At 37.6% G+C, this 26,683-nt stretch overlaps 4 protein-coding genes and 1 pseudogene across 9 annotated transcripts; 4 read left to right on the top strand and 1 right to left on the bottom strand.

Annotated features, from left to right (window-relative positions):
* The first annotated feature begins 9,105 nt into the window (after nt 1-9,105).
* On the top strand, nt 9,106-10,610 carry LOC124320725 (alpha-protein kinase 1-like). Of its 4 annotated transcripts, none has more exons than XM_046783589.1 (3): nt 9,106-9,283; nt 9,679-9,736; nt 9,820-10,610. In XM_046783589.1, exon 3 carries the CDS (start codon nt 9,830-9,832, stop codon nt 10,577-10,579), a length of 750 nt encoding a protein of 249 aa, XP_046639545.1. In that variant the 5' UTR covers nt 9,106-9,283; nt 9,679-9,736; nt 9,820-9,829; the 3' UTR covers nt 10,580-10,610. The 4 variants fall into 4 exon arrangements, with proteins under 4 accessions (XP_046639545.1, XP_046639549.1, XP_046639548.1 ...); XM_046783590.1 differs by lacking the exon at nt 9,106-9,283 and adding an exon at nt 9,548-9,563; XM_046783593.1 differs by lacking the exon at nt 9,679-9,736 and having other exon boundaries at nt 9,107-9,264.
* A 1,974-nt stretch (nt 10,611-12,584) lies between these two features.
* Nucleotides 12,585-14,127, top strand: LOC124321140 (alpha-protein kinase 1-like). 2 transcript variants are annotated; one of them, XM_046784043.1, is made up of 2 exons: nt 12,585-12,732; nt 13,350-14,127. In XM_046784043.1, exon 2 carries the CDS (start codon nt 13,360-13,362, stop codon nt 14,107-14,109), a length of 750 nt encoding a protein of 249 aa, XP_046639999.1. In that variant the 5' UTR covers nt 12,585-12,732; nt 13,350-13,359; the 3' UTR covers nt 14,110-14,127. The 2 variants fall into 2 exon arrangements, with proteins under 2 accessions (XP_046639999.1, XP_046640001.1); XM_046784045.1 differs by lacking the exon at nt 12,585-12,732 and adding an exon at nt 12,974-13,165.
* A 639-nt stretch (nt 14,128-14,766) lies between these two features.
* On the bottom strand, nt 14,767-16,321 carry LOC124321141 (gametocyte-specific factor 1 homolog). 2 transcript variants are annotated; one of them, XM_046784047.1, is made up of 8 exons: nt 16,303-16,321; nt 15,875-16,233; nt 15,667-15,802; nt 15,442-15,598; nt 15,303-15,377; nt 15,140-15,234; nt 14,987-15,073; nt 14,767-14,920 (listed from the first exon to the last, which is right to left on the bottom strand). In XM_046784047.1, the coding sequence occupies exons 2-8, from the start codon at nt 15,956-15,958 to the stop codon at nt 14,883-14,885; spliced, it is 672 nt and encodes a 223-aa protein (XP_046640003.1). In that variant the 5' UTR covers nt 15,959-16,233; nt 16,303-16,321; the 3' UTR covers nt 14,767-14,882. The 2 variants fall into 2 exon arrangements, with proteins under 2 accessions (XP_046640003.1, XP_046640002.1); XM_046784046.1 differs by having other exon boundaries at nt 15,875-16,315.
* A 414-nt stretch (nt 16,322-16,735) lies between these two features.
* LOC124321139 (mitochondrial intermediate peptidase-like) lies at nt 16,736-19,797 on the top strand. The gene is made up of 10 exons (XM_046784042.1): nt 16,736-17,089; nt 17,165-17,427; nt 17,501-17,767; nt 17,849-18,037; nt 18,095-18,236; nt 18,301-18,636; nt 18,708-18,835; nt 18,896-18,989; nt 19,058-19,297; nt 19,369-19,797. The coding sequence occupies exons 1-10, from the start codon at nt 16,889-16,891 to the stop codon at nt 19,666-19,668; spliced, it is 2,160 nt and encodes a 719-aa protein (XP_046639998.1). The 5' UTR covers nt 16,736-16,888; the 3' UTR covers nt 19,669-19,797.
* A 2,881-nt stretch (nt 19,798-22,678) lies between these two features.
* LOC124326855 lies at nt 22,679-26,010 on the top strand (annotated as a pseudogene).
* Nucleotides 26,011-26,683: the final 673 nt, after the last annotated feature.

The raw sequence follows: 26,683 nt of genomic DNA, 5'->3' as shown, positions 1-26,683 counted from the left end.
TGCGCAAAAAATGTCAAAGTTTTAGCGCTGCGAAATCGTAAACTCGCTTATGATAAACTTAAGATTAACTTGCGCTCAATGCGCTAAATAGCCGGATTAAGTTCATTACATAAATTAAGAAGCGCTCATATAATTTGCTGAAATAAATATTTAGCGCAGATCTTGCGCAAAATATATTGAATTCATTATTTTTCGCGCTAAATATTTATTTTTGCTAGTTATTTCAACAAAGCTAATACAAGCGCTAATATGATGTACGGGCGCGCGGTAGACGTCCCGTCTGGCCGTCTCGTCCATTTGCCGTAATCGTTTTCCCATTCGTAACTTTTTATTAAAATTAACGAAACGCTTGCGGGTTTCCTAAATAATGCAATAAAATAAATTGCGCTAAATATAGCGCATCACGCGCAAGTTTATCGCAAACACATAGCTAGTCCCACGATCGCTTCGATAGCGCTAGATCTAGCGTGAAACATTTGAATGAATTATTTTTCACGTATATAATGATCCGCCGAAAACAGCGAAAGGACTAGCGGAAATAGCGAAAGGGCTCGCATTACTCGTCTAACCAGTCAGCGCAGTCGTTTTCCTTTGGATTAAATACAAAAAGTTAATTTAGAGCGATTCGCATTAAGTAGCGTTATTTAAAATTTAAGCGCTTGCGCTTTTTTAAATATATGATTAAATAATACGCTCCAATAGAGCGCATATCGCGCAAGAAGCGTTAAACATTTATTTTAACGCTTGCGTGTTTCGTAAGTTACAGACGGACTCGAGACAAGCGCTAAAATTATCGACGGGTGTGCGCAACTTGTCCAGTCGCCGCAATCGTTTTCTCTGTCGCATTTATTATTTTAATTAACGAAGCGCTTGGGCGTTTCGTAAATAATACAATGAAATAAATTGCGCTAAATATATATTTAGCGCATCGCGCGCAAGTTTATCGCAAACCAATTGCTAGCGCAACGCGCGCTTAGCGCAAAACATTGGAATGGCTTATTTTTCGCTTATAATGAGCCGCCGAAAACAGCGAACGGGCGACAGCGCTAAAATAGTGGACGGACCAGCGATATGCGCTTTAAAAAATCGGACGGGCTCGCGTTACTCGTCTGACCAGTCGCCGCAGTCAGCCGCAGTCGTTTTATTTCGCATTGCATTTTAAAAAATAATAATTTAGAGCGACGCGCATTAAGAAACGTTATTTAAGCGCTTGCTCGTTTTTTAATTATGTGATTAAATCCCCGTTTGTATACTACTGGATTCAAACTGGCTATAAAGGGGGTGGAGATGTGGCATGAAGTAATTATTTGGACCGCTAGGTGGCTGCCGTTTTTATATTGAACTTTTTTTGGATTATATACTGAACTTTTTGGGGGTTTTATATTGATTTTTTCTTGCTTTTTATATCAACTTTTTGTTTTTTATATTACACTCTTTTTGGTTTTTATATAATACTTTTTTCAGTTTTATATTGAATTTGTTTTTTATATATTCTTTTCTGTTTTATATAATGATATTTTGAAAATCATTATTATATTGAAAAAGTGGCGGTTTTGGGCTTCCATATATTAAAACCAAAAAGAGTATAATATAAAAAACAAAAAGTTGATATAAAAAGCAAAAAAAAGTCAATATAAAACCCCCAAAAAGTTCAATATATAATCCCAAAAAAGTTCAATATAAAAACGGCAGCCACCTAGCGGTCAAAATAATTACTTCATGCCACATCTCCACCCCCTTTATAGCCAGTTTGAATCCAGTAGTACAAACGGGCATTTAATCACAAAATAAAAAAACGAGCAAGCGCTTAAATAACGCTACCTAATGCGCGTCGCTCTAAATTATTATTTTTTTAAATGTCAAGCGAAGTAAAACGACTGCGGCTGACTGCGGCGACTGGTCAGACGAGTAACGTGAGCCCGTCCGATTTTTTAAAGCGCTTATCGCTGGTCCGTCCACTATTTTAGCGCTGTCGCCCGTTCGCTGTTTTCGGCGGCTCATTATAAGCTTGCGAAAAATAAGCCATTCAAATGATTTGCACTAAGCGCGCGTTGCGATAGCAATTGGTTTGCGATAAACTTGCGCGCGATGCGGTAAATATATATTTAGCGCAATTTATTTCATTGTATTATTTACGAAACGCCCAAGCGCTTCGTTAATAAAAGTAATAAATGCGACAGGTAAAACGATTGCGGCGACTGGACAAGTTGCGCACACCCGTTGATAATTTTAGCGCTTGTCTCGAGTCCGTTTATAACTTACGAAACACGCAAGCGTTAAAATAAATGTTTAACGCTTCTTGCGCGATATGTGCTCAATTTGAGCGTATTATTTAATCCTATATTTAAAAAAGCGAAAGCGCTTAAATAACGCTACTTAATGCGAATGGCTCTAAATTATTTGTTTGTATTGAATGCAAAGGGAAACCACTGCGCTGACTGGTTAGACGAGTAATGCGAGCCCGTCCGCTATTTCCGCTGGTCCTTCCGCTGTTTTCGGCGGATCATTGCGTGAAAAATAATTAATTGAAATGTTTCGCGCTAGATCTAGCGCTATCGAAGCGATCGTGGGACTAGCTATGTGTTTGCGATGAACTTGCGCGTGATTCGTTATATTTAGGGCAATTTATTTCATTGCATTATTTAGGAAACGCGCAAGCGTTTCGTTAATTTTAATAAAATGTTGCGAAAGGGTAAACGATTACCGCAAATGGACGAGACGGGACGAGAAGCGTGCGCCCGTACATGATATTAGCGTTTGTCGCGAGTCCGTTCGCTACCTTATTAGCGCTAATCGTCGCCCGTCCAAAGTTTTACACGGCTCGCGCTCGCTGGGCCAAACATTTTAAATAATTCGCGCTAGATGTAGCGCTTTCTTTCTTAAGCGCCCATTGCGCTAATAATTAACTAAAGATTTACTTGCAGGCAATGCGTCAAATTTAGCGCATTTAAATTCATTAAATAATTCACAAACGCAAATAACTAGCAAAAATAAATATTTAGCGCGAAAAATAATGAAGTCAATATATTTTGCGCTAGATCTAGCGCTAAATATTTATTTTAGCAAATTATATGCGCGCTTCGTAATTTATGTGATGAACTTAATCCGACTATTTAGCGCATTCAGCGCAAGTTAATCTTAAGTTTATCATAAGCGAGTTTACGATTTCGCAGCGCTAGAACTTTGACATTGTTTTGCGCAGCGAGCCGCCTTAAACAGCGGACGGACGACGATAAGCGCTACGACAAGCGAACTTACTCGTGATAAGCGCTGAAATAATGGAGCCAGTCACGCAATGGTGTTCTTTTCCTGAACCATTTAGTTAAATTAACGAAACGCTTACGCGTTTCATAAAATGCTACGATTAAATGAATTGCGCTAAATAATTTAGCGCATCGCGCGCAAGTAAATCGCAAATAGATCACTAGCGCCATGCGCGTTTATTTAGCGCTAGATCTAGAATGAAAATGTGTTTTAATTATTTTTCGCATAATGAGCCGCTGAAAACAGCGGACGGGCGATAGCGCTAACACAGCTTGAAGAACCAGAAATAAGCGCTCAAATTATTTAAGCGCTTGTGCGTTTTTTAATTAAAGATTAAATAAAATGCTCAAAATTTAGCGTGTCGCGCGCAAGATGCGTATTATTTACAAAACGCGCATAACCCGTGCACAGCGAGTCGCCTTATTAAACAGCGGACGGGCGACGATAAGCGCTACGACAAGTAAACTGACTCGTGATAAGCGCTGAAATAATGGACGGGCACGCGCTACTAGTCCAGTCGCGCAATGGTTTTCTTTTCCGGAACCATTTACTTTAATTAACGAAGCGCTTGCGCGTTTCGTAAAAAATGAGATGCAATGAATCGCGCTAAATATAGCGCATCGCGCGCAAGTTTATTGCAAACCAATCGCTAGCGCAACGCGCGCTTAGCGCAAAACATTTGAATGGATTATTTTTCGCTTATAATGAGCCACCGAAAACAGCGGACGGGCGGCAGCGCTAAAATAGCAAACGGACCAGCGATAACCGCTGGAAAAAACGGACGGGCTCGCGTTACTCGTCTGACCAGTCGCCGCAGTCAGCCACAGTCGTTTTACTTCGAATTACATTTTAAAAAATAATAATTTAGAGCGACGCGCATTAAGTAGCGTTAGTTAAGCGATTGCTCGTTTTTAATTATGTGATTAAATAAATGCTCAAATACGCGTTTATCGCGCAAGAATCCCCGTTTGTACTACTGGATTCAAACTGGTTATAAAGGGGGTGGAGATGTGGCATGAAGTGATTCTTTTGACCGCTAGGTGGCTGCTGTTTTTATATAGACCTTTTTTGGATTATATATTGAACTTTTTTTGGGTTTTATATTGACTTTTTTTTGCTTTTTATATCAACTTTTTGTTTTTTATATTATACTCTTTTTGGTTTTAATATAATACATTTTCAGTTTTTATATTGAATTTTTTTTATATACAGTACCCACCAAACTATTAGGTACACCCCCCTATTTTCAATGCATTCTTATGGCACTACGTGTCCTAGAAAAAATGCAATAACTCTTGAACCGCTTGGGCTAGATTTTTTTCCTTTTGGCCCTGAGTAGATCTAATGATGATCTACATTTTTTCTACACATGAAGTTGTCGTAGGATTAACCCCCACGGCGCTACGGTATCGTTCAGTTTATTAGGTACACCCGTTTTCCCCCCATATGCGCCGTGTTAAATACGGCGTTTTCCAAAATTTACAAAAAATACTAAAAATCAAGCTAAAATCTTTTTCTTTGTGCCAAAAGATGCAGAATTCTTCACTCTATACGAATATAAAGAATAATTTACAATCAAACCAACTCAGAGAACCCTTCCCCATACCTCAAAGTTTTCCACTTCAAAATTTGTACTTTTTTCAACAAACTTGCACTTTCGCCAGCAGAGGGCGCCCAATTTCGCCAAATTTTGAAGTGGAAAACTTTGAGGTATAGGGAAGGGTTCTCTGAGTTGGTTTGATTGTAAATTATTCTTTATATTCGTATAGAGTGAAGAATTCTGCATCTTTTGGCACAAAGAAAAAGATTTTAGCTTGATTTTTAGTATTTTTTGTAAATTTTGGAAAACGCCGTATTTAACACGGCGCATATGGGGGGAAAACGGGTGTACCTAATAAACTGAACGATACCGTAGCGCCGTGGGGGTTAATCCTACGACAACTTCATGTGTAGAAAAAATGTAGATCATCATTAGATCTACTCAGGGCCAAAAGGAAAAAAATCTAGCCCAAGCGGTTCAAGAGTTATTGCATTTTTCTAGGACACGTAGTGCCATAAGAATGCATTGAAAATAGGGGGGTGTACCTAATAGTTTGGTGGGTACTGTATATTGAATATTTTTTATATATATTGACTTTTTTTGGGTTTTATATTGACTTTTTTTGCTTTTTATATCAACTTTTTGTTTTTTATATTAGGGGTATTGTTCCTAATTCGGGACACTTTTTGGCTATTGCCGTTTCGCATGCTTTAGTATAGGCCGAACACCTTCCTAAGTCGGGACACCGATAAAAAGTATGGGACAAAGAAACCAAATGCGGGACAGTCGCCAGCGCCATCTACCGTTGGTTGTGTAGCAACAACCACTTTTTGACAGTAATGAAAACAGAAATCAAAACACACGATTGGTCTTACGGATAGCATGTTGACCTATCAATCTCACGTACAACAGGTTAGGGTTCGACTCCCTTCACATCTAAAAGTGTCTTTATATGAATAAACGTTAATCAACATATTTGACTGTCAGCATCCCTCTTATTCCGAATTGCACGACTATTGTCAACGGTATTACACAAGAGATCATTTTCGACAGTGTTTCATGGCACGTTGGATTGAGTGACGGATAACGAAACCGTTACCGTTTTTTGTTCATGTTTCAAATCCCAGGAAAGGCATTTTTTAAAATATTTCGAATATCGCCTCAGGGCTGTCCCGAATTTATAGCACAGTAAGGATACCCGTAAAATTAATTCTGCGTGTTCTATCCTACGATTTGCATCATACATTGAAGAGATCGCCCTATTTTTGTATGTTCCCATGACTCAGTGGATAAGTGGCTGCCTGAGAATTGGATTATCTTTCTTGGTCGTTGGTTCGAATCTCGGGTAAGGCATTTTTTAAAATATTTCGAATATCGCCTCAGGGCTGTCCCGAATTTATAGCACAGTAAGGATACCCGTAAAATAAATTTGACGGTCATTTCCCTTTGGTTTTCATCATCTGTTGAAGAGTTCATCACATATTGTCGTATTCCGATGGCACAGTGGGTTCAGTCGTTGGCTGGGAACCACGTTATACTTTTGATTATTGGTTCAAATCCCAGGAAAGGTATTTTTAAAATTATTTCGAAAAACGCCTTAGGGCTGTCCCGAATTTATAGCACAGTAAGGATACCCGTAAAATAAATTTGACGGTCATTTCCCTTTGGTTTTCATCACCTGTTGAAGAGTTCATCACATATTGTCGTATTCCGATGGCACAGTGGGTTCAGTCGTTGGCTGGGAACCACGTTATACTTTTGATTATTGGTTCAAATCCCAGGAAAGGTATTTTTAAAATTATTTCGAAAAACGCCTTAGGGCTGTCCCGAATTTATAGCACAGTAAGGATACCCGTAAAATAAATTTGACGGTCATTTCCCTTTGGTTTTCATCACCTGTTGAAGAGTTCATCACATATTGTCGTATTCCGATGGCACAGTGGGTTCAGTCGTTGGCTGGGAACCACGTTATACTTTTGATTATTGGTTCAAATCCCAGGAAAGGTATTTTTAAAATTATTTCGAAAAACGCCTTAGGGCTGTCCCGAATTTATAGCACAGTAAGGATACCCGTAAAATAAATTTGACGGTCATTTCCCTTTGGTTTTCATCATCTGTTGAAGAGTTCATCACATATTGTCGTATTCCGATGGCACAGTGGGTTCAGTCGTTGGCTGGGAACCACGTTATACTTTTGATTATTGGTTCAAATCCCAGGAAAGGTATTTTTAAAATTATTTCGAAAAACGCCTTAGGGCTGTCCCGAATTTATAGCACAGTAAGGATACCCGTAAAATAAATTTGACGGTCATTTCCCTTTGGTTTTCATCACCTGTTGAAGAGTTCATCACATATTGTCGTATTCCTATGGCACAGTGGGTTCAGTCCTTGGCTGGGAACCACGTTATACTTTTGATTATTGGTTCAAATCCCAGGAAAGGTATTTTTAAAATTATTTCGAAAAACGCCTTAGGGCTGTCCCGAATTTATAGCACAGTAAGGATACCCGTAAAATTAATTCGACGGCCACTTCTCATTGGTTTTTATCTTACATAAAAGAGTTCGAACAATATCTATAAGTTGTATTGGCACAATGGTTTAGTGGCTGGTTCTAACGCAAGCTTTAGTAATCGATTATGGGTTCGAATCCTGTTACCAGCATTTTTTGAATTATTTCGGATATCGCCCAAGGGGTGTCCCGAATTTATAACACAGGGGTTAGCTAAAAGCCATAGCCATAGCCAGTAGTGTACCCGTATGTAAAAATAATTCGACAGGCAACATAATCTCCCCGATGTAGAAGACTTTCGTTGTTCTCATGGCTCAACGGGTTAATTGCTGACATAGATGACATTTTCATTGCCATTTTCAGCCCTAAGGCGTTTTTCGAAATAATTTTAAAAATACCTTTCCTGGGATTTGAACCAATAATCAAAAGTATAACGTGGTTCCCAGCCAACGACTGAACCCACTGTGCCATCGGCATACGTCAATATGTGATGAACTCTTCGACAGATGATGAAAACCAAAGGGAAATGGCCGTCAAATTTATTTTACGGGTATCCTTACTGTGCTATAAATTCGGGACAGCCCTGAGGCGATATTCGAAATATCTCAAAAAATGCCTTACCCGAGATTCGAACCAACGACCAAGAAAGATAATCCGATTCCCAGGCAGCCACTTTATCCACTGAGCCATGGGAACATACAAGAATAGGGCGATCTCTTCAATGTATGATGCAAATCGTAGGATAGAACACGCAGAATTAATTTTACGGGTATCCTTACTGTGCTATAAATTCGGGACAGCCCTGAGGCGATTTCCGAAATAATATCAAAAATGCCTTGGATTTGAACCCACGACTGAGAGTTTATAAATGCGATTCTTAGTAGAGTCACTCAACCCACTGTGCCACAAGAATTTTTTGGAAAGTGTCTTAACAAAATTATATAGAATTAACAATTAGGGGCAAGACTCTTATACAAAATCATAAAAGACGTAATGAAAAAAACTTTCATCATCAATATTCGACCTCACAATAAGTGTCGTCCAGGACGGAACTTAGAAGTTAGATAGTAAAACCCTGATTTTGACAGTTCAACTAGTGCCATCTTGCGTACATTATACTGTCCCGATTTTGTGTACTTGGGTGTCCCGATTTTGTGTTATGGGATTTATCGCCAGCAAGCTTCAAGTTCGATTTGATGGAAATTTCTTTATTTTTCTTGCATTTCTATGCATTGAATCTAAAGATTCTGTCGAGCTCTTTATTTTAAGACTAAATTCAGCTCAAAATAACCCCTAAATATCTTAATATTGCAAGATTGCAAACGTCCCAAATCTAGCTTTTTTCTAAGTCCTTTTTCCCAATATATTTTTTGTCATATCTTTAAAATTTGTACAGCTACATTGACATAGTTGTATATAAACGTAGATCCGTTCATTTTCTTTAATTTCAGCAACTTTTCTTATCGAAACTCGGGTTAGTTTTTGTTTTAAACTGAAAAATGTTATTTCGTCCCAAATAAGAAATTTTCGGGCCTGTCCCGAATTAGGTACTTTACCCCTACACTCTTTTTGGTTTTTATATAATACTTTTTTCAGTTTTATATTGAATTTGTTTTTTATATATTCTTTTCTGTTTTATATAATGATATTTTGAAAATCATTATTATATTGAAAAAGTGGCGGTTTTGGGCTTCCATAATTCTTGATCATCGGTTTTTTTCTTTTTTTTTTTTAGTTTCGAGTTTGAACAGATTCGGTCTGGCGCGAACTTGTTAATAATGGTGGTGCGGTGTGTGTGTCCGCTCCGAAAATATTCGAATTTTTTTTTGCGGGGCGGATTGGGGCCTCATTGACTGCCTTAATCTGGTCGGAGTAGATCATTCAGTCAAACGTCTCGCTAGCAGTAGGTACTGAGAATTTTTCTTCTTCATCAACGTTGCACCAATAGTCGGTAATAGTCGCCAATAGTCGTAAGTTACATCCGAAATTCTTATTCCATTTTCTTATTGTTATATAGATAATTAAATGTATCACAGATTGTAAGGAATTAAGTGTACCGTATGAAAATTTGAGTTCAATAACGAATTTAATGAGCTAATCAAAAAAGTGTTTTATCAAATGAAACGTCGTAATTGCGTAGGAATTATAAATAGCTGTTTCGTTCGTTAGATTTATTTTCTTTGTACTAAGTCTTCAAATTGAAAACTAATCTCAGCTGTTACTTCGGAAATGCGCTATGCTGAAGCTGTAGTATGTAGGCCTAACATGTTACATTTTTTGCAATGTGTTTCTAGTAGATTTGTTAAAGTAAAAGCACTTACCAAGCATATTAGAATTGATTTATTAAATAGTTACTTGTTTACAGTGCTCTTATTAAACCAGAAACTTGACAAGCTTTATATTTTGAAGGCTGCATCACACTTGTAATTTTTCTAAATTCTCTACTGTACAACTGTGAGCAAACAATTTTTAACACTTTCTTTTTTGTATGTGATTATGAACATAGGACCATTAAGATGGCAAATTTTGCTAGAGAAAATAATGCATCGGAAGCAGAAATCAACCTGGATTATGTTTTTGCAACAGGTGCATTCAAATATGTATACAAGGGAAGATATACTAAAGGAAGAAGAGCCGGTCAAGAATGTGTTTGCAAAATCTTTAAATCTGGCAGTGTCTTTGAAGAATCCTACTTCCGAGTAGAACTTGATGTAGTTGCAAAGGCACTTGAAGTTGTCAACAGCTTCAACAAGGATAAAGTCATCAACAAGAGCATTTGGCTCAATAAACCAACCATTTGGACCTTCATGCCTGGTTCAGAAAGAGAAGGTGAAAAAAATTTGATGGAGCCATTGATTTTCAACTTTGAAAAATTCAATTCGAACACTGGATGGACTCCTCGTAAATCGTCTCCTTGGATCGATGTGATGCAAGCTCTTAGTCACTATTCGTATCATTCAAGCAATCGTAGTTTGCTGTTCTGCGACCTCCAAGGTGGCGTGTACAAGGATGGATTTATCATCACTGATCCCGTTATCATGTCAACTGCCCAGGAGTATGGACCAACTGATCTCGGTGCTGCAGGAATTTCTTCTTTCTTTGCTCGCCACAAGTGCAACGAATACTGCAATTCCGGATGGATTATCCCGCACGATAGAAGACAGTATTTCCATGTTCAGAAAGGTACTACAATGGTTCTCCCAACCCGCCAAAGTCGTACTCCATTGACTTATAAAAAACCAGGCTTGTATATCCAAGAAGAATAAACTGATTTCAGGAATGTTCCTATGTGATTAAGAATTTTTTTAAAATTTATTTATCGTTGTTCTCATGCCTTCTATCCCAGTGCCAACAAAATTGTAGATTTCTGCGTTGAAGTTTTTTTTTTTTTTTGAGAGGGGGGGAGGTGGACTTTACCGAATAACAAAGACATTGAATATTCATTTATTTAATTAAATAGGTAAGGCCCGAGTTAAGGTCCATAGCGGGCGACGTAAAAAAAAAAGAAAAAGTAATGAGTTTTCATGAAACGACACCGACACATAAGCTTCTAAATTTTTAAAAATCCCGCCATTTTTATGAATTGATTTTATTCCAGCGTTCGATTGCGTATAAATCCCCTGTAGATGGCATCCAAGCGCACAAATTTAATAGTTGTGGAAGAATAATGTTCAACGCTCTTTTTCTTATCTTGCCATTGTAATTGGTATATTGACAATTATTACGACTGTGCTCTTATAACTTTTCCTGCCTCTTTATGACAGTGTTAACTGGACGTGATTTTTGTTACTAATTACGTGTATAAAATTTTCCAAGCAACAACTTTATTTTTTATTATTACGATTCCCTTCTAGCGTGAAAGTCGATGGCATTATGTGGTTTCCGGGTGAAAGTGAAACCGCGCGTGGCAGCGGGAAATGTCTGCAGGGTTGGCTGTTTACCTTCACTTCTACATATTGCCGATTATTATGTATCCAGCGAACAAAAGTGGGTGCTGAAGTAATGCTATTTCGTGTAGGATAAAGTGAATTCATATACACTGTCACCATAACCGTTGGTCAGCTGATGTAATAAACAACTGAAAAAGGCGCAGAAAAAAGCTCGGATTTTGAACATGTTTAACTGATTAAATAGTCTAATGTATTTCCAGCAAAGCAATCGCTTAAAATGTGATCTATTCGAAAATCAGAAAAAGCCTCAAATTTTTAAGTTAAACGACAATGAATTTGTGTAGATAGTATTTGGCTGTCTACATATAATGAAGTATGTATATGTGATAATAAGTTAGATATCATTTCACTGTTAAAACGTTTGAGCTGTCCTAATCTGAGTTTAAATTATGTATTTCACATTTGTAAGATTGCGTTATAAGCAGACGCTACACCGCTCTACACTGTCCTAGTGCAATGAAAACTAACAGAATGAAAATGAATCAATATTAGCTATGCGCGTAAGACAGGTAAATAGGCATTTTTAGAGGACTAGAATATATAATGCACTTCAATTAATAATATTTTTTAGTCTGATTTTAGTCTGATGTTTTCCCCAACTGTCTCTTACCAGATTACCAGTTTATAAAATTAAAATATAGACACTTATAATCAACGCGTGACAAATATATATTCAACAGTGTGTAAAAAATAAGTAAATATTACTTTTGCGTTCATTCATCAACGATTATTCTGGATAAAAGTATACATGGTATAGGCCGTATTAGCCTATCTGTTAAATCAAGTACTAGGCCAGTTACCTGTTGATCGTTTCGTTTAATCTGCACCGCCTTATTCGCCGCCAATCAAAATGGAGATAAAGCGCGTGCATCATTGCGTCATCACGGTCCCTTTGAATTCTTTCATATGAGTTTACACTCCAACCAGACAAGATTAAGTTACTGGTGTTCGAAATCAGAGTCCTACGAGTAGGACCGGAAGAATGTATATCGATGTCCTTTCTGCGGATATTATTTGATCCTGGATTGAAAAATGCGAACAATGAACTCTCTTGTCTCTGTAGCCTATATTGACTATCAGATTTTGTCCAACCATATTTCTCTAATTCTTAAGTAATTATACTAAATTGTGTGCGGGGATGGGAACAGAATTATTACACCGGTATCTCTATCGAAAACTAACGTCCATATGCGATTATGCGAATGATGTGTGTAGTTTGTTTTCTTATCTTTGTTTTGTTTGCATGTTTTTGGTTGTAATGGAAGAAATTTCGCCAGGCTTTAAATGCCTCAAGCAAGAGGCCAACAAGTCTGAACAAGACCAAAGAATCTCGGATAACAAGACGTCGATGTTTCGAATATTGCACCATTCGTTGGCGTCTGTGCTTCAGAGTAGCATCATTCAGTCAAACGTTTGGCTAGCAGTAGGTACTGTGTTCAACATCTTCAACAACTTCACACCAATTGTTTGTAAGTTACATCAGAAAATTCTTATTCTATATGTTTTAAAATAAACTATAAAATATATCATAGATCGTACGGTAGTGTAAGAATTAAGGATGTTGAAATCTTAAATTCAATAACGAATGTAATAACGACACTAATGAGCCTAATTCTGAAGACTTTTTTTTCTAAGTTGAAGATTCTTAATTAATCTGTACAAACGTCATAATTGTGTTGGGAGTACCGAAGTAGAAATAGATTTTTTTGTTCGTTTGATTTTACATTTGAATTTCTTGTCTTTGTCTTGAAATAGACATCAAACTAATATCGCATTGTTATAGAAATGCGCAATGCTGTAGCCTGTAGCTCTAGTATGTACGCCCAATAACATGTTAGAATTTTTACAATGTTTATACAAGTTTATTTGTTGAAACAAGCACAGTCACAGACCAAGCATAAAGTCTGAGTTGATTTATTAGATACTAGATAATTATTTTGTTACGTAATGAACTTGACAAGCTTTATATTTTGAAGCTTGTAGTTGTAGTAGCTTTAATTGTGCTTTTAACTGTTTAAAAATTCTCTACTGTACAACTCTTGAGTTTTCATGCTTCCTTTTTTTGTGTGTGTGATTTTCAATACAGGACCATTAAGATGTCAAATTTTGCAAGAGAAAACAATGCGACTAAAGCAACCATCAGTATGGATTCTGTTTTTGCAACAGGTGCATTCAAAAATGTGTATAAAGGAAGATATACTGTAGGAGAAAGAGCTGGTGAAGAATGTGTCTGCAAAATCTTTAAATCTGGCAGTGTCTTTGAAGAATCCTATTTTCGAGTAGAACTTAATGTGGTTGCAAAGGCACTTGAAGTTGTCAATAGCTTCAACAAAGATAAAGTCATCAACAAGAGCATTTGGCTCAATAAACCAACCATTTGGACCTTCATGCCTGGTTCGGGAAGAGAAGGTGAAAAAAATCTGATTGAGCCAATGATTTCCAACTTTGAAAAATTCAATTCTAACACTGGATGGACTCCGCAAGAATCGTCTCCTTGGATCGATGTGATGCAAGCTCTTAGTCACTATTCGTATCATTCAAGTAATCGCCGTCTGCTGTTCTGTGACCTCCAAGGTGGCGTGTACAAGGATGGATTTATCATCACTGATCCTGTTATCATGTCAACTGCCCAGGAGTATGGACCAACTGATCTCGGCGCTGCAGGAATATCTACTTTCTTTGCTCGCCACAAGTGCAACAAATACTGCAATTCCGGATGGATTATTCCGCATGATAGAAAAGTTTATTTCAATGTTCAGAAAGGTTCTGCAATGGTTCTCCCAACCCGCCAAAGTCGTACTCCATTGACTTTACAATTATCAGGCTTGTCTATTCAAGAAGAATAAACTGATTTCCGGAATGTACTTATGTGATTAGGACTTTTTTTTATTATTTAACGTCGTGTTCTTGTCTACTATCGAGGTACTAACATAATTTTAGTTTTTCCTGCGTAAACAAAAAAAAATTCTTACCGAAGAATAAAAAGTAATCATTTACCTAAGATATAGTGAAGGGTCATGTCAGGGCAAGTAACAAAAACATTAAACGAGGTTAAATTATATGTAAGAGACGACAGATGGGCTTTAAATTTTTTTAAAAGACCTGTCATTTCTATAAGCGATATAGTGTTCGATTGTGCGTAAAACCCTCTGAAACCCAAGCGCACACATTGGTTAACACAAATGGAACAAATGTGAGAAGAAAAGCGCGTTTAGACCCTTCTTAACTTGCCATTACAATTGGTTACTACATCAATTTGACTGCAGTAACTCGGTTGACCCAGTTATTATTATTTGTTATATTTGGCCATTGTGACCAACTTGTTTTAAGAAGAGAACGGCCCAATGGATAACATAATGAAGATATGTGCTGTAACACAATGACAATGTACCATTCCAAACCAAATGAGATTGATTAGAAATCGAAATGACACAAAAACAACGGAAAAATCAGACCCATTTTGTTTTCCCCTTCGCCGATTAGAAAACAAAATATACTGTACATACATTATTTTCCTTTTTATTAACTTTTACAGGAAATCTGAGTTGCTTAACATTTGAAAACAAATTAAATTGCGGATTTCTTAATTGTGATTATCAATTCAAATAATTTGTCTCGATCACTCTAAATGGCCCCAACCGGTAACAGCTGCTGGTCCTGTTGAGGACAACTTAAATGGATTAACCTGTACTTATCTTTGTTTCTTTAAGCTTGTTATCTCACCTAGGATACCCCTGCCTCTTCCTCCTCCTCCTATCTGAGCTGGAAATTTGGCAGCAATGCGTCCGAGTCTTAGCATAGAAATCTCATCTAAAAAGGCAATTAAAATATAAAGCTCAGATATGATTCCAGTTGAAACTTTATCTTAAAGTCAACCTGGTTTTCGTGGCGTTGGAAGAGGCTTCGATTGTCCGTTTTCAAATGTAATGTCGTTTCCCTTTCCATGACCAACGTTTTCATTCTTCCTCTCTCTGGAATATAATTTTAAATGTAAACAATAATTGAAGAATGCTCACAAAATAAAAATTCTAAATATTACCCGCGCAGCCGAAGCCGTTCAAGTTCTTTTTCACGAAATTCTTGGCGCTTTGACTTTGATAGACCTTGAGGAACCCTATTGAGGTAAAATTAACCACTTTTAAGGTAATTCAAAATAAAAGTAAAACACAATAAGTTACGTCATATGGATCGCTCCGGCGATCATTTCGTCAGCTTTGAAACAAGGTCCTCCTGTGTCAGTATCCCAAGAATCCAAAAACTCACTTGCATTAGACACACAATTTTCAGCCGGTTTATTAACCAATAGTTTAGGCTCAAAAAACTTGGTTGTCTCGGCTGAAAAAAACAATGATAAAATCAAAAATGATCAAGCAGAGAAAAATTTAGGCAAAAAGTTAACTTACATTCCCATGTAACCTTGAAGGCTTCTTTTTCAAGCCTATGTTGACAACTGGCATGATGTGAATCCAACTCACTTTTCCTTACATAGTGCAAATGCCAGAAATTGCACTGCACATAGTCATGATTGGTTGGAAGATTCTGTTTTTAGTTAAAAAAACCAGCAATTATTAAATTATATTTTAAAAAGACAAACATTTAAGACAGACTTACTCGTTTGCATTTGATTAAATGAGCTTGTAGTTTTCTGCTTTCCACAACGTGGGCCGGATCAAACGGACACGAAACATGATTCATTCTTCATAAATAATAAAATGAACTCGACAAACGAAAGAAAATCTTCTTTGAAAACGCAAAACCACTATAATTCACTACAGCTGAAAGATTTCCTCTCACCCCGAACACTCGACCGTGACTCGACGTTGACGATTGACGAAAAAAACAAACAAAAGATGAAAACGCAAGCACCAAACTTCTCCTCAGAGGGTGGGGGACTTATTTTGGTGTCGGTGATCAAGGTCGCGCAATTTCAAGGTCCCTGGTTGAGCAGGTTGGGTACGATGTACGATAATCTTCAGAAATAAATAAATAAAACCAGCTTAGACATCAATCGCATGTGAGCTGCATGTGAGAGGACGTACGAGAATTAAAATATATCGACTTGCATTAGGAAAATTTTAAACAGGGCACAGGCATAGGCAGTTCATTTTAAACTCAGTAGTTCCGTCTCTAGTGGTTATGGCGTCTGACAACGGATTTTGTAGTAATTACTAATTAGTAAAATAATTAAATTTTTTAAATTTTGACATTAAAGGATTTCCCATTTGCGTACTATTTGCCGACAGCACGAGTACGACCAGGCAGGTTTACAAAATTACGATTTACGAACGACTAATAACACGTAACGATATTTTCCTCGGGTAATTGCTATTTTTCATCAATAGGTTGCGCTGACGGGCGGACGTTCATTCAAGGCGGCGATTCGCTGATTCATCAAAAGAAAAACTTGTTAAGTGGAGACACCAGATACCCCTGGTGGAGAGAACTAGAAAAGCTAAAGGCCTGAAATATTAAGTAAGCTATGTTACAACAAAACAGACGATTTTTTACCCATATTTCATCGTGTCCTTGAAGGAAGGAAATTTGAACAGGAAAAATAAATCAATTATTCATTAATTGTTTCACAAGTTACATATTTGCTAAGAACTCACAAGAGTGTTCAGAGTAATGTCTTCTACTGCCTATTTCCAACAAGTTATAAAATGTTTTACACCAAACCAGTTTCTCCATCGATGTACAGCAGCCGGTCTTGCACATTTAACACAAAAAGCAACATATGTTAACAGCAGTTCTTCACCACTTACAGCAGCATTCAACTCCAAACCTCGAAAACTCAACTTAAATTTTTCATTAACAACAGAAAATACGGTAAAACTATTGTCAGAAATAACCTTATGTTTATTCTTTATTGTAAGGGTTTAATTCAAATTTATTACTATGAAGGGATTATTTGATATTCCACTATTAAGGAGCCCAGACGGAGTATATCTTTTGAAAGAAAACAGACTCAATCAGGTTGAAGAACTGGTAGCAGAATGTTGTGATCCTGATAGGAAGAGACGAATGGTTGAGATCTTTGATGATTTATCAAATGCCTTATGTCTGGTTGCTGATCTTGCAGAATTCTTGAGAATCGCTTCACCAAATCAACAATTTGCAAGTGCAGCAGAGAATGCCTGTGTTGCAATCTCTAACCTGGTTGAACAGTAATAATGATCTGTTAAACAAATTGAAAAATTTGCACATTTAAGATTTAACCTTGTTCTTTTACTTCAAAAGGCTAAACACAAACAGAAATCTTTATGAAATTTTAAAGAGAGCAGTTGAAAAAGGAGATTGTTTGCCCACTTCACCTATGGATGTGCATGTTGCACAGTTGTTTATATTTGACTTTGAGCAAAGTGGAATTCATTTGCAAGAAGCTCAAAGACAACAAGTTGTTAATTTGAATGAATATATTCTTCAACTTGGACAAAGATTCGGCATGAATGCCCATGAACCAAGACAAGTAAACAAGGAAGCTCTCCCATCACATATTAGACATCAGTATGTAATAATACCAATTTGTGTTCATATCTTACCTCCATGAAAACTATTTAAAGGTTATTCCGAATTGATTTATTATAGATTTGCGCTTGATGGGGAAAATATCACTATAAACGGACTCTACACCGACGCAGCAAATGAAATTGCTCGAGAAGCTGCCTACAAAATCTATCTCTATCCATCGGAAGAGCAAGAAGATACGCTACAAAAACTTCTCCGAGCTAGACATGACTTGGCGCAGTTGTGTGGTTTCCCCACATATCCTCACAGGTGCTTTGTGTATTTCTATTTCAAATGAAGTGAAAATTTACAGTGAAGTTCGCATAGAGCACTTAAAGGAAGCCTGGCAGAAAATCCTGAAATGGTGATGAACTTTCTTGACTCGCTGTCCACAGAACTTAACCCTCGAGCTGCGAGGGACTACAACACCATGAGAGACTTGAAGAAAAAAACAAATTACAATAACAAAGTAAATCATTTTTTTTTTCCTGAAATGTTATGCCTTTATTCTAAGTTTTGATTCATTTTTCAAGGAATTGGCTGTCTGGGATACGCCTTTTTTCACTGGATTGGCTCGTCGTCAGATTTCTGGTCACGGCGACGATCTTTCACCTTTTTTCTCTCTCGGAGCCTGTATGGAAGGATTGGACATGATTTTCAATAGTCTCTATGGTATTCGATTGCAACTTAGCACTCTTAAGCCAGGAGAGGCCTGGTGCCAAGATATTTACAAGATCGACGTAGTTCACGAATCCGAAGGCCTGATTGGACACATTTATTGTGATTTTTATGATCGACCACGCAAGCCTCACCAAGATTGTCACTTTACAATTGTTGGTGGGAAAGAACTTGCTGACGGAATATATCAAGTATACATCTCCTGCAATTGTTGTTTTTTTAAACCGTCATATTAAACCGAACTTTTTGTGTCGTTTAACAGAACCCTGTTGTGGTATTGATGCTTACGTTGCCGTCTCCCTCATGGGGAACTCCAAGCTTGCTAACACCCAATATGGCCGACAATCTATTCCACGAAATGGGACATGCTATGCATTCCATGTTGGCCAGGTAAGACATCGCTAAAGTTGTTCTCTCCACATGCCTTTAATTTTTTGCTCTTAATTCTAGAACCCGTTATCAACACGTAACAGGAACGCGTTGTGCGACAGATCTTGCAGAAGTGCCTTCCATTTTGATGGAGTTTTTTGCGTCCGATCCAAGAGTAAATCAAAGCTTTGATTAATTTGTTTAAGAGTCAGTTGTATCTTTAACTGTTTTGTCTCTTTTCAGGTGGTCTCTAAGTTTGCTCGTCACTACAAAACTGGCGAAGCATTGCCTGCGAGTCGGTTAGAATCCTTATGCGCTGCCAAACACACGTTTGCTGCTGCCGAAATGCAACAGCAGGTGTTTTACTCTGCGCTTGATCAAAAGCTTCACATCCATCCATCCAGTGGTAGTAACAGCACAACTACCGATGTCACGGCGGAGGTTCAACAGCAGTATTACGGCTTACCTTTCGTTCAGAATACGGTAAACATGACTGGATGGAATATGACTTGAATGAAATCAAAACGTGTGTGAATATGTTTCTTCGTTCGCAGGCATGGCAACACCGGTTTAGTCATATCGTTGGCTATGGAGCCAAATACTATTCTTACTTACTGTCGCGCGGTGTGGCTGCATGGATCTGGCAGCAAAACTTTCAAGAGGATCCCTTTAGTCGTGAAGCAGGCGAAAGCTTCCGCCACGGCTTTCTAGCTCACGGTGGCAGCAAGCCGGCACGCGACATGGTGACGTCGTTCTTAGGGAAAGAAGTAAACTCGTCCACACTGACCCATTCTCTCATCCGCGAACTTGATGCCAAGCAGGAAACATTACTGTCGCATCTTAACAAGAAATAGGAATTTTGTAAATTAGTTATAGCCTAGTCATATTTTGTCGAATTCAAATATGCTTTCATGAATACTGTTAAAAGGACTATGGTGCGAATGTTTTTAAGAGTCCGGCTCAATAAACGTTTTTCGCTTCAAGGATTTGTTAATCAAAATTGACAAATTGTTTTTTATTTCTAATTAAGTGAAAATTCTAAGCTCCAATATGGGGTGCGGAATGAACACTTTTTCCAAAAAAAATTTTCAAAAATCGATTACTAAATTTGATTTAAAAACAAATTGATAATCGATTCGAATATTGAAACCAAGTTGAAAATATATTCAAAAATTAAAAATGTTTTGAAATTGATTTCATAAATTGAAAATGATTTTGAAAAATGTAAATGATTTCGAAAAACTAAAATGAATTTGAAAAACTAAAATGATTTCGAAAAATGAAAACGAATTTGAAAAATGAAAATGAACGAATATCCATACAATTTCGGGGGTGCGATATGACACCACCCTACTCTATCCCCAGCTCTCTCCGGATGCTATAGCCACCCCGAGACAACCGACTAGCCATTGATGGCTATGTCGCTGATTCCAGCCAGCTAGGCCGTCAGCGATACTGTCAGCCCTTACCGGGCGGTGCTGGCCACCGCTGCCGCCACAACGGCCGCCGCTGAAGTCTGTCTCGACCGGACCTCTCTCGACCGCAGGTCGAGAGAGACTTCAGCGGCGGCCGTTGTGGCGGCAGCGGTGGCCAGCACCGCCCGGTAAGGGCTGACAGTATCGCTGACGGCCTAGCTGGCTGGAATCAGCGACATAGCCATCAATGGCTAGTCGGTTGTCTCGGGGTGGCTATAGCATCCGGAGAGAGCTGGGGATAGAGTAGGGTGGTGTCATATGGCACTCCCGAAATTGTATGGATATTCAAGTTCATTTTCATTTTTCAAGTTCATTTTCATTTTTCAAATTCGTTTTCATTTTTCGAAATCATTTTAGTTTTTCAAATTCATTTTAGTTTTTCGAAATCATTTACATTTTTCAAAATCATTTTCAATTTATGAAATCAATTTCAAAACATTTTTAATTTTTGAATATATTTTCAACTTGGTTTCAATATTCGAATCGATTATCAATTTGTTTTTAAATCAAATTTAGTAATCGATTTTTGAAAATTTTTTTTGGAAAAAGTGTTCATTCCGCACCCCATACTATGGGGAGTAATCGATTTTTGAAAATTTTTTTTGGAAAAAGTGTTCATTCCGCACCCCATACTCCAATATGGCAATACTTTAGTGCCATTTTTCTATGGCAATACTTAAGTGCCATTTTTCGGACATCATAAATTTAAAAAAATTTCAAACATATTTGGTAAAGTAAAAACTAAAAGTAAAAACTTTTGTTAAATTTTTGTTAAATTTGTAAATGTAATTTTAAAAGAAAAAACTAAATGTAAAATCAAAAGTCTATTTTTAAAAGTTAATTTAAAAAGCAAAAGCTAAATGTTAAAGTAAAAATTAAATGTAAAAACCATTGGCTATTGTTAAAAGATAAATGTTAAACTAAAAACTAAACTTAAAACTATCGAGTCCGCGAGATATCCCGCCCCTCCTGTGCTGCCATCTAGCGACCGCTACTGCAAACGCCCATACAGACCTAGAGATCGGCGTCTCTTGCTCTCCTTCCTATAGACCGTTGCGCCCTCTACATAAAGAGTGTGCGGAATAGTGCTGTTTAGCCACACTCGCAGTCTGTGAGTGCGTAGCGTAGGCTGTCAAAAAGTCTAAATACTTCATACTCAATTGCTTCACTTTTCACGGCTTCTTCAACCAAAAGTTTGCTTGATTATTCCATAGAGTTTGTCATTTCATTGTCATAATATCTCCATCTCATTATGTCTCGAGACCTAATGAGACATATAGCTGAACACAAATTCGCTTGGTTATCATAAAAATTGTTTATAAAAATAAAAGGCGGAAGACGTGAATCCTCCAAAATAATTTAAAAATTTCTCAATTTGTTTTTCTTGTCGCAGCTCAAATTAAAAAAAAAAATCATCACGAGAAAGAAACTCTTTTAGTGTCGTTGTTCTGAGATTATCAGTGGCAATTACTGCTTGAATTTGAATAAAAAATTTTTTTTTCTCAATTTAGGACTTATTTCTTGTAGGAATTAGCCCGTAACAGATGTAAAACGGCAATCGGTCGTATTTGAACGAATTAAATTTTATAGGAGACGCGCAGATAATATTCAAACTCGACTGTTCCTGAAACTAGCATATTGGGGTCAGTCTGTTTTAGAAAATCAATGAAAAGACTTGCTGACTTCACTTGTAACCTCGACATGACATTCAAGTGCGACGTGCGCAGTTTTGACGAAATATTTTCAACGCTGGCGAGTGGCGACGGAAGATAAAATTCATATCAAACCACAGTATCAAAGACTCGTGAGTATCATTTTCGAACATGTATTTATGTTTGGATTTTCCCAGCATTTTAAAATATTGAAAAGAAATAGAATAAAATAAAACTGCCACTTTAAATTGGCCATCTCTAACCGACTGAGGAAAAGAGTGGAGAATGCTGTGGGCCGTTTGTTTAAAATAGGCCGGCGAAAAGTGCGACAAGATTAAACTGCTATCAAAAATAGTCAAAATACAGCGCAGGGCGGTTGGTGAGTGTCGGATCAAAGAGTGTTCTGTAAAAAATTGATTTAAATTTAAAATGTGTAAGCGCTCGAGATTAATGTAATGTTACTGTATGTAATATTTAATACATTTTATATTTGCATATTTTCTTGGTGTTGGTATATTATCTTGTTTGAAAGAATCTAGAATCTGTTTGTATACTCAGAGTATGTTCTGTTTATAAAACCTTGGCGGTAATATTGGATGTCATTTCTGATTTATCGTCTACACGACGCTGGACTTCGAAATCGGGAACCCGACACACTTGCTTACGCAATGTAGTAAATCTGGAAAAACACATTCGAATGAATCTGCCTAATTTTTCTGTATGAATACGCAGTTATTCGTGAATTCCCGCTCAGTTTGAAACGTACGTCAAAGTGCCATACAACGAAATTTACTGTTCCCCAGCCTCATCTATAAATTAATTCTGTTCAAGTTTCTTTTTCATTCTTGGATGGAAATGGCTACGAAATCGATTGTAAGGTACATTTTCACCATTTTATTTGTTTCGGTCGTTTGCTGTAACTGCCAATCAGACAAACCCGGTGGTTCTTCTTCTTGGGCGAAACTGCAAATCTCAGCGGACACGTTAAGTTCCATGAAGTATGGCAGCTTTCTCATTGAAATTTACGAACACGCCAATAATCACAAGCAAACGACAACAGCCAGCCAGAAAAAATATTTCTACGCTCCCATTGCGCTGCTGGACCACAAAAGTGCCGTTAGTTCTTACAACAACGTTACGAAACAGCCAGAGATGAGATTTCGCATTGAAATGTGGAACGACAAAGTCCAAAATGAAGTGGTCAAACATTTAAACAAATCCATCGGCCAAGAAATACAATCCGATAATGTGAGAGTTATTCCCTTGGAGAAGGTCATTCTTGCCACCAAAAGAGCCACAGTTGATTATTCGCTATCGCCAGAGTGGACCAATTATGACAAGAGCAAAACCATTTGGTTTTATTTGTCGTGTTACGAGCAGAAAAAATGCGATGAACTGGCCAATGAAATGCGATCGAATCCCAAACAATTCCACCAACTTAAACTCCTGTACAGTTTGTCATCGCAGACGTCGCAAACCAAACAGACGACCATCAGCATCGACAGTGTCACTTCCGGTCAATTGGTCTCGACTCTTTTACAGAAATTCGGAGACAAAAAAGAAATTTTTCTGACGGCCAACTATGAGAAGAAAATGTTGACGGAAACGGCCACCAACATCCGAATGGACACATTTGACGACTCTGAGGTCGGGTCGCCTGATACGGAAATTCAAATTTTAAATTTTTTAAAGAATCTGCTGGTCACGTCCAGGACGACCATCAAAGAACAAAGGGATAAAATGTGGGACTCTGTTTTCTGGAATGACGACAATTACCGGCCGGACAAGACGACGAAAACTTTAAACGAAATCATCAATAAATTGGACACGGAAACTCAAAAGAAATTGGCGGACATGTTTCAGAAAGCGGAGAGGCAATCGGAAATAACAGAAAAATTAACTTCAAGTAACAAAGACGCGGAGAAAAGACGAGAGGAACAAATTCGTCGTGAAAATCAATCGAAAGATGCAAATGAAAATGAAAGGAGAAGATCACAAGCAACGGACCAAGGGCAATCCAGTCGCAATAAATCCCGGGATGACAAATCGAATACAAACAAAGTTGACACGGAAGTCGGTGGCGGTTTTTTGGGCGCTAGTTTTAACGCTAAACTCGGCGTAGAAAATAGTAACACGCACAATGCCGAACGAGAAAACGAGAAGAGTGAATACGCCAAGAAAAATTCTGATGAACACAACAGAAATTTAGAGAATAAAGAAAGAATCCAACACAATTTCGACTCAAACAGTTGGGCTGACGTGGACAGAATCAGTTCAACAATTTCAGGGAAAATGGCAAAAGATTCCGATCGTTCCCGGCGGGTAGAAATTTCAAAAGAAGAAATCGCAAAATTATTACAGGAAAGTAAAAATCACGTCCAATGGGACGGAGAGAAATTCGTGCCGAAACCGATGCATCTAAGCAGAATCAATTTGGCCAAATTTCGTGATTCTCAATCGTTTCAGGATCGCAACGTTCGTGTCCGTTACACGACCGCCGAACTGTCGGCGCCAATCAAGATTATGGAACACTCAGAATTGACTGTCACTGACGAATGGAATAATTTAAAGGGCGAACTCAAAGGTTTGAAAAAAGAATGACCAAACATTCGATTAAATTATTAACAAATAATTGTAATTGAATTCCAGCCACCACTGAGCTGTTAAGAGCAACTGTAAACAACTTGGTAAAAACGAATACCGAACTGAGAAATGCGAAGAACGATTTAACTAAAACGCGAATTGATTTTACTAATAAATTAGAAGGTATTTTTAATTATTTAATATCTGACGAAAACTGCATTTAAATGTTGTGTACAGGGACTAAAAAGGAGTTGGAGACTACAAAAACAAATTTGGCCTCAACGAGAACCGAATTGAACAGTGTCACCAAATCCGCCGTTGCTGATTTGGTGACCAAATTAAATGGTAAGAATATTTTTAATGAATTGTTTTATGAGACACGATTAAAAGAATTGAATTTCATTTTCAATAGCCCGAACGAGTGAAATAGTCAACATTGGTCAAATGCCAACCTCATGTGACGATCTGCAGCGGACGGGACATAAACTGAGCGGATTCTTTTCGGTCAAAGGATCAAAGAAGATGGAAATGATTTACTGCGACTTTTTGGCTAATCAAAACGGTACGACGAGTTTTCATTTCATTTTTTGTTTAGTTGCTTTATTCTTTTTTGTTTACAGACAAACAAAAATTTATCGGATACGCCGACGTCAAATCTGCGCCCGTCCATTTCTACGTCCAGAGAAATTCTCATTTTGAAACACAACACACTCCGATTCCGTTCGAGTTGGCGCGAGTGAACGAGGGAAACGCCATGAATTTGACCACGGGGAAATTCACGGCACCGCGACCGGGAATTTATTTTTTCTCTTTCGCGGGAGTGCCGCATCTTGAAGATGCCAGATCTTCTTCTTGGTTTCTTTCTAATCTTTATTTGAACGGGAATATAATCGGGGGGAGTCATGTTCGAGAGAAGAACGGCCCCGTTTATCGTCCGTTGACCCTCCAGTCGACGCTCAACTTGAAAACAGTCAACTCTGGGTGGCGTTTTCTTCTTCTGGTAAATCGTATTTGGTTGACAGCGACGAAGGTTTCCACTTGACCCATTTCACGGGTTTCATGTTGGAGGAGGAAATTGTGTCGTCTCTTTGAGGTTCAACGTCATCGGCGACACGAAACATTTTCGAATATTTTTGTTTTTCAATTATTTTTTTTTTTTTTTGTCGACATGAAATTTTGGGGAGGTATGGAATTTTAAGGGGGGGGGAGGGAAGAAAATTGATTTGACTCTAATTCATTAAGAGGAGGACAATTCTTTACCAAAATTTGAATGTGGATGCAAATACACTTATTGAATACACACACCAAGTTTCAAGTTTGTATCTGCAAAACTTTAGATATTACAAGCAAAAAACCAATTTTGATTGCCAAATTTACAAAAATCCAGGTGGACAAGAAATGGGAGAAAATACATTCTCTTCTAATTCGTTTACGGATCGGAATTTTGAAATAATTTTTTTACTGATGAATTAACATTTCAGTTATGCACTTGTCAACAAAAAATCATTGGTCTATCTGTAAAATCAAGGAAGGGCAGGGGACGTGAAAAACTCATTTTGATTGCCAGGTTTAAAAATTGGTTTTATTTTTTATTTTTAAGTTTCTCTTGAAATTAACACGAAAACGATGCAACTACACATCTCGTTTATCTTTAAGGAAGTTTTTACTATTTCAATTTGATTTACATAAATTTTAATTATTTCCTTCTCACGGTCGCAGGATGAGAAAAATAAGGGAAGGGGAGAAAATTCGTTCGACTCCCATTCGTGAAACAGTGGGAATATCATTACCAAAATTGAACTGTAGATGCAACTAGACATTTTCAATGCACACGCCAATTTTCAATTTTCTATCTGTAAAAATGTGGACGCGGCAAGTAAAAAACCAATTTTGATTGCCAGATCTACGTACAATATGTAAGTACTAGAAATGGAAGAATATTCATTTGCCTCTAATTCATTTACATTTACGGTTTCAATTTCAAATCAAACGCGTTAATCCCGGAAATAAATAAATCATAAAATGTGGACCGAAAGATTTGTCTCCACCTTAGTTTGTTTGTTCAACTTACCCCTGCAAAATAGACCAACGCAAATAAGTTGACTTTCGGACTATTGGGCAAGCAGTGGTCTCATACATCTCTGTCAATTCTTGGTAGA

Source organism: Daphnia pulicaria, chromosome 1 (assembly GCF_021234035.1).
Source record: "Daphnia pulicaria isolate SC F1-1A chromosome 1, SC_F0-13Bv2, whole genome shotgun sequence".
In the NCBI taxonomy this organism is placed as follows: Eukaryota; Metazoa; Arthropoda; class Branchiopoda; order Diplostraca; family Daphniidae; genus Daphnia; species Daphnia pulicaria.
Note: the sequence above shows the minus strand (reverse complement) of the source record. Positions and strands in the feature narration are given on the sequence as shown.

Bases quoted from the DNA above. Each gene is read 5' to 3' on its own strand.
- LOC124321140 (XM_046784043.1), top strand. From the start codon at position 13,360: ATGTCAAATTTTGCAAGAGAAAACAATGCGACTAAAGCAACCATCAGT.
- LOC124321139 (XM_046784042.1), top strand. From the start codon at position 16,889: ATGTCTTCTACTGCCTATTTCCAACAAGTTATAAAATGTTTTACACCA. The intron at 18,990-19,057 runs GTAAATCAAAGC...GTCTCTTTTCAG, and splicing joins TTTTTGCGTCCGATCCAAGA to GTGGTCTCTAAGTTTGCTCG. The intron at 19,298-19,368 runs GTAAACATGACT...CTTCGTTCGCAG, and splicing joins TACCTTTCGTTCAGAATACG to GCATGGCAACACCGGTTTAG.
- LOC124320725 (XM_046783590.1), top strand. The intron at 9,737-9,819 runs GTAATTTTTCTA...TTATGAACATAG, and splicing joins TTGAAGGCTGCATCACACTT to GACCATTAAGATGGCAAATT.
- LOC124321141 (XM_046784047.1), bottom strand. From the start codon at position 15,958: ATGAATCATGTTTCGTGTCCGTTTGATCCGGCCCACGTTGTGGAAAGC. The intron at 15,803-15,874 runs GTAAGTCTGTCT...AACTAAAAACAG, and splicing joins ATTTAATCAAATGCAAACGA to AATCTTCCAACCAATCATGA. The intron at 15,235-15,302 runs GTAATATTTAGA...ATTATATTCCAG, and splicing joins GAACGGCTTCGGCTGCGCGG to AGAGAGGAAGAATGAAAACG.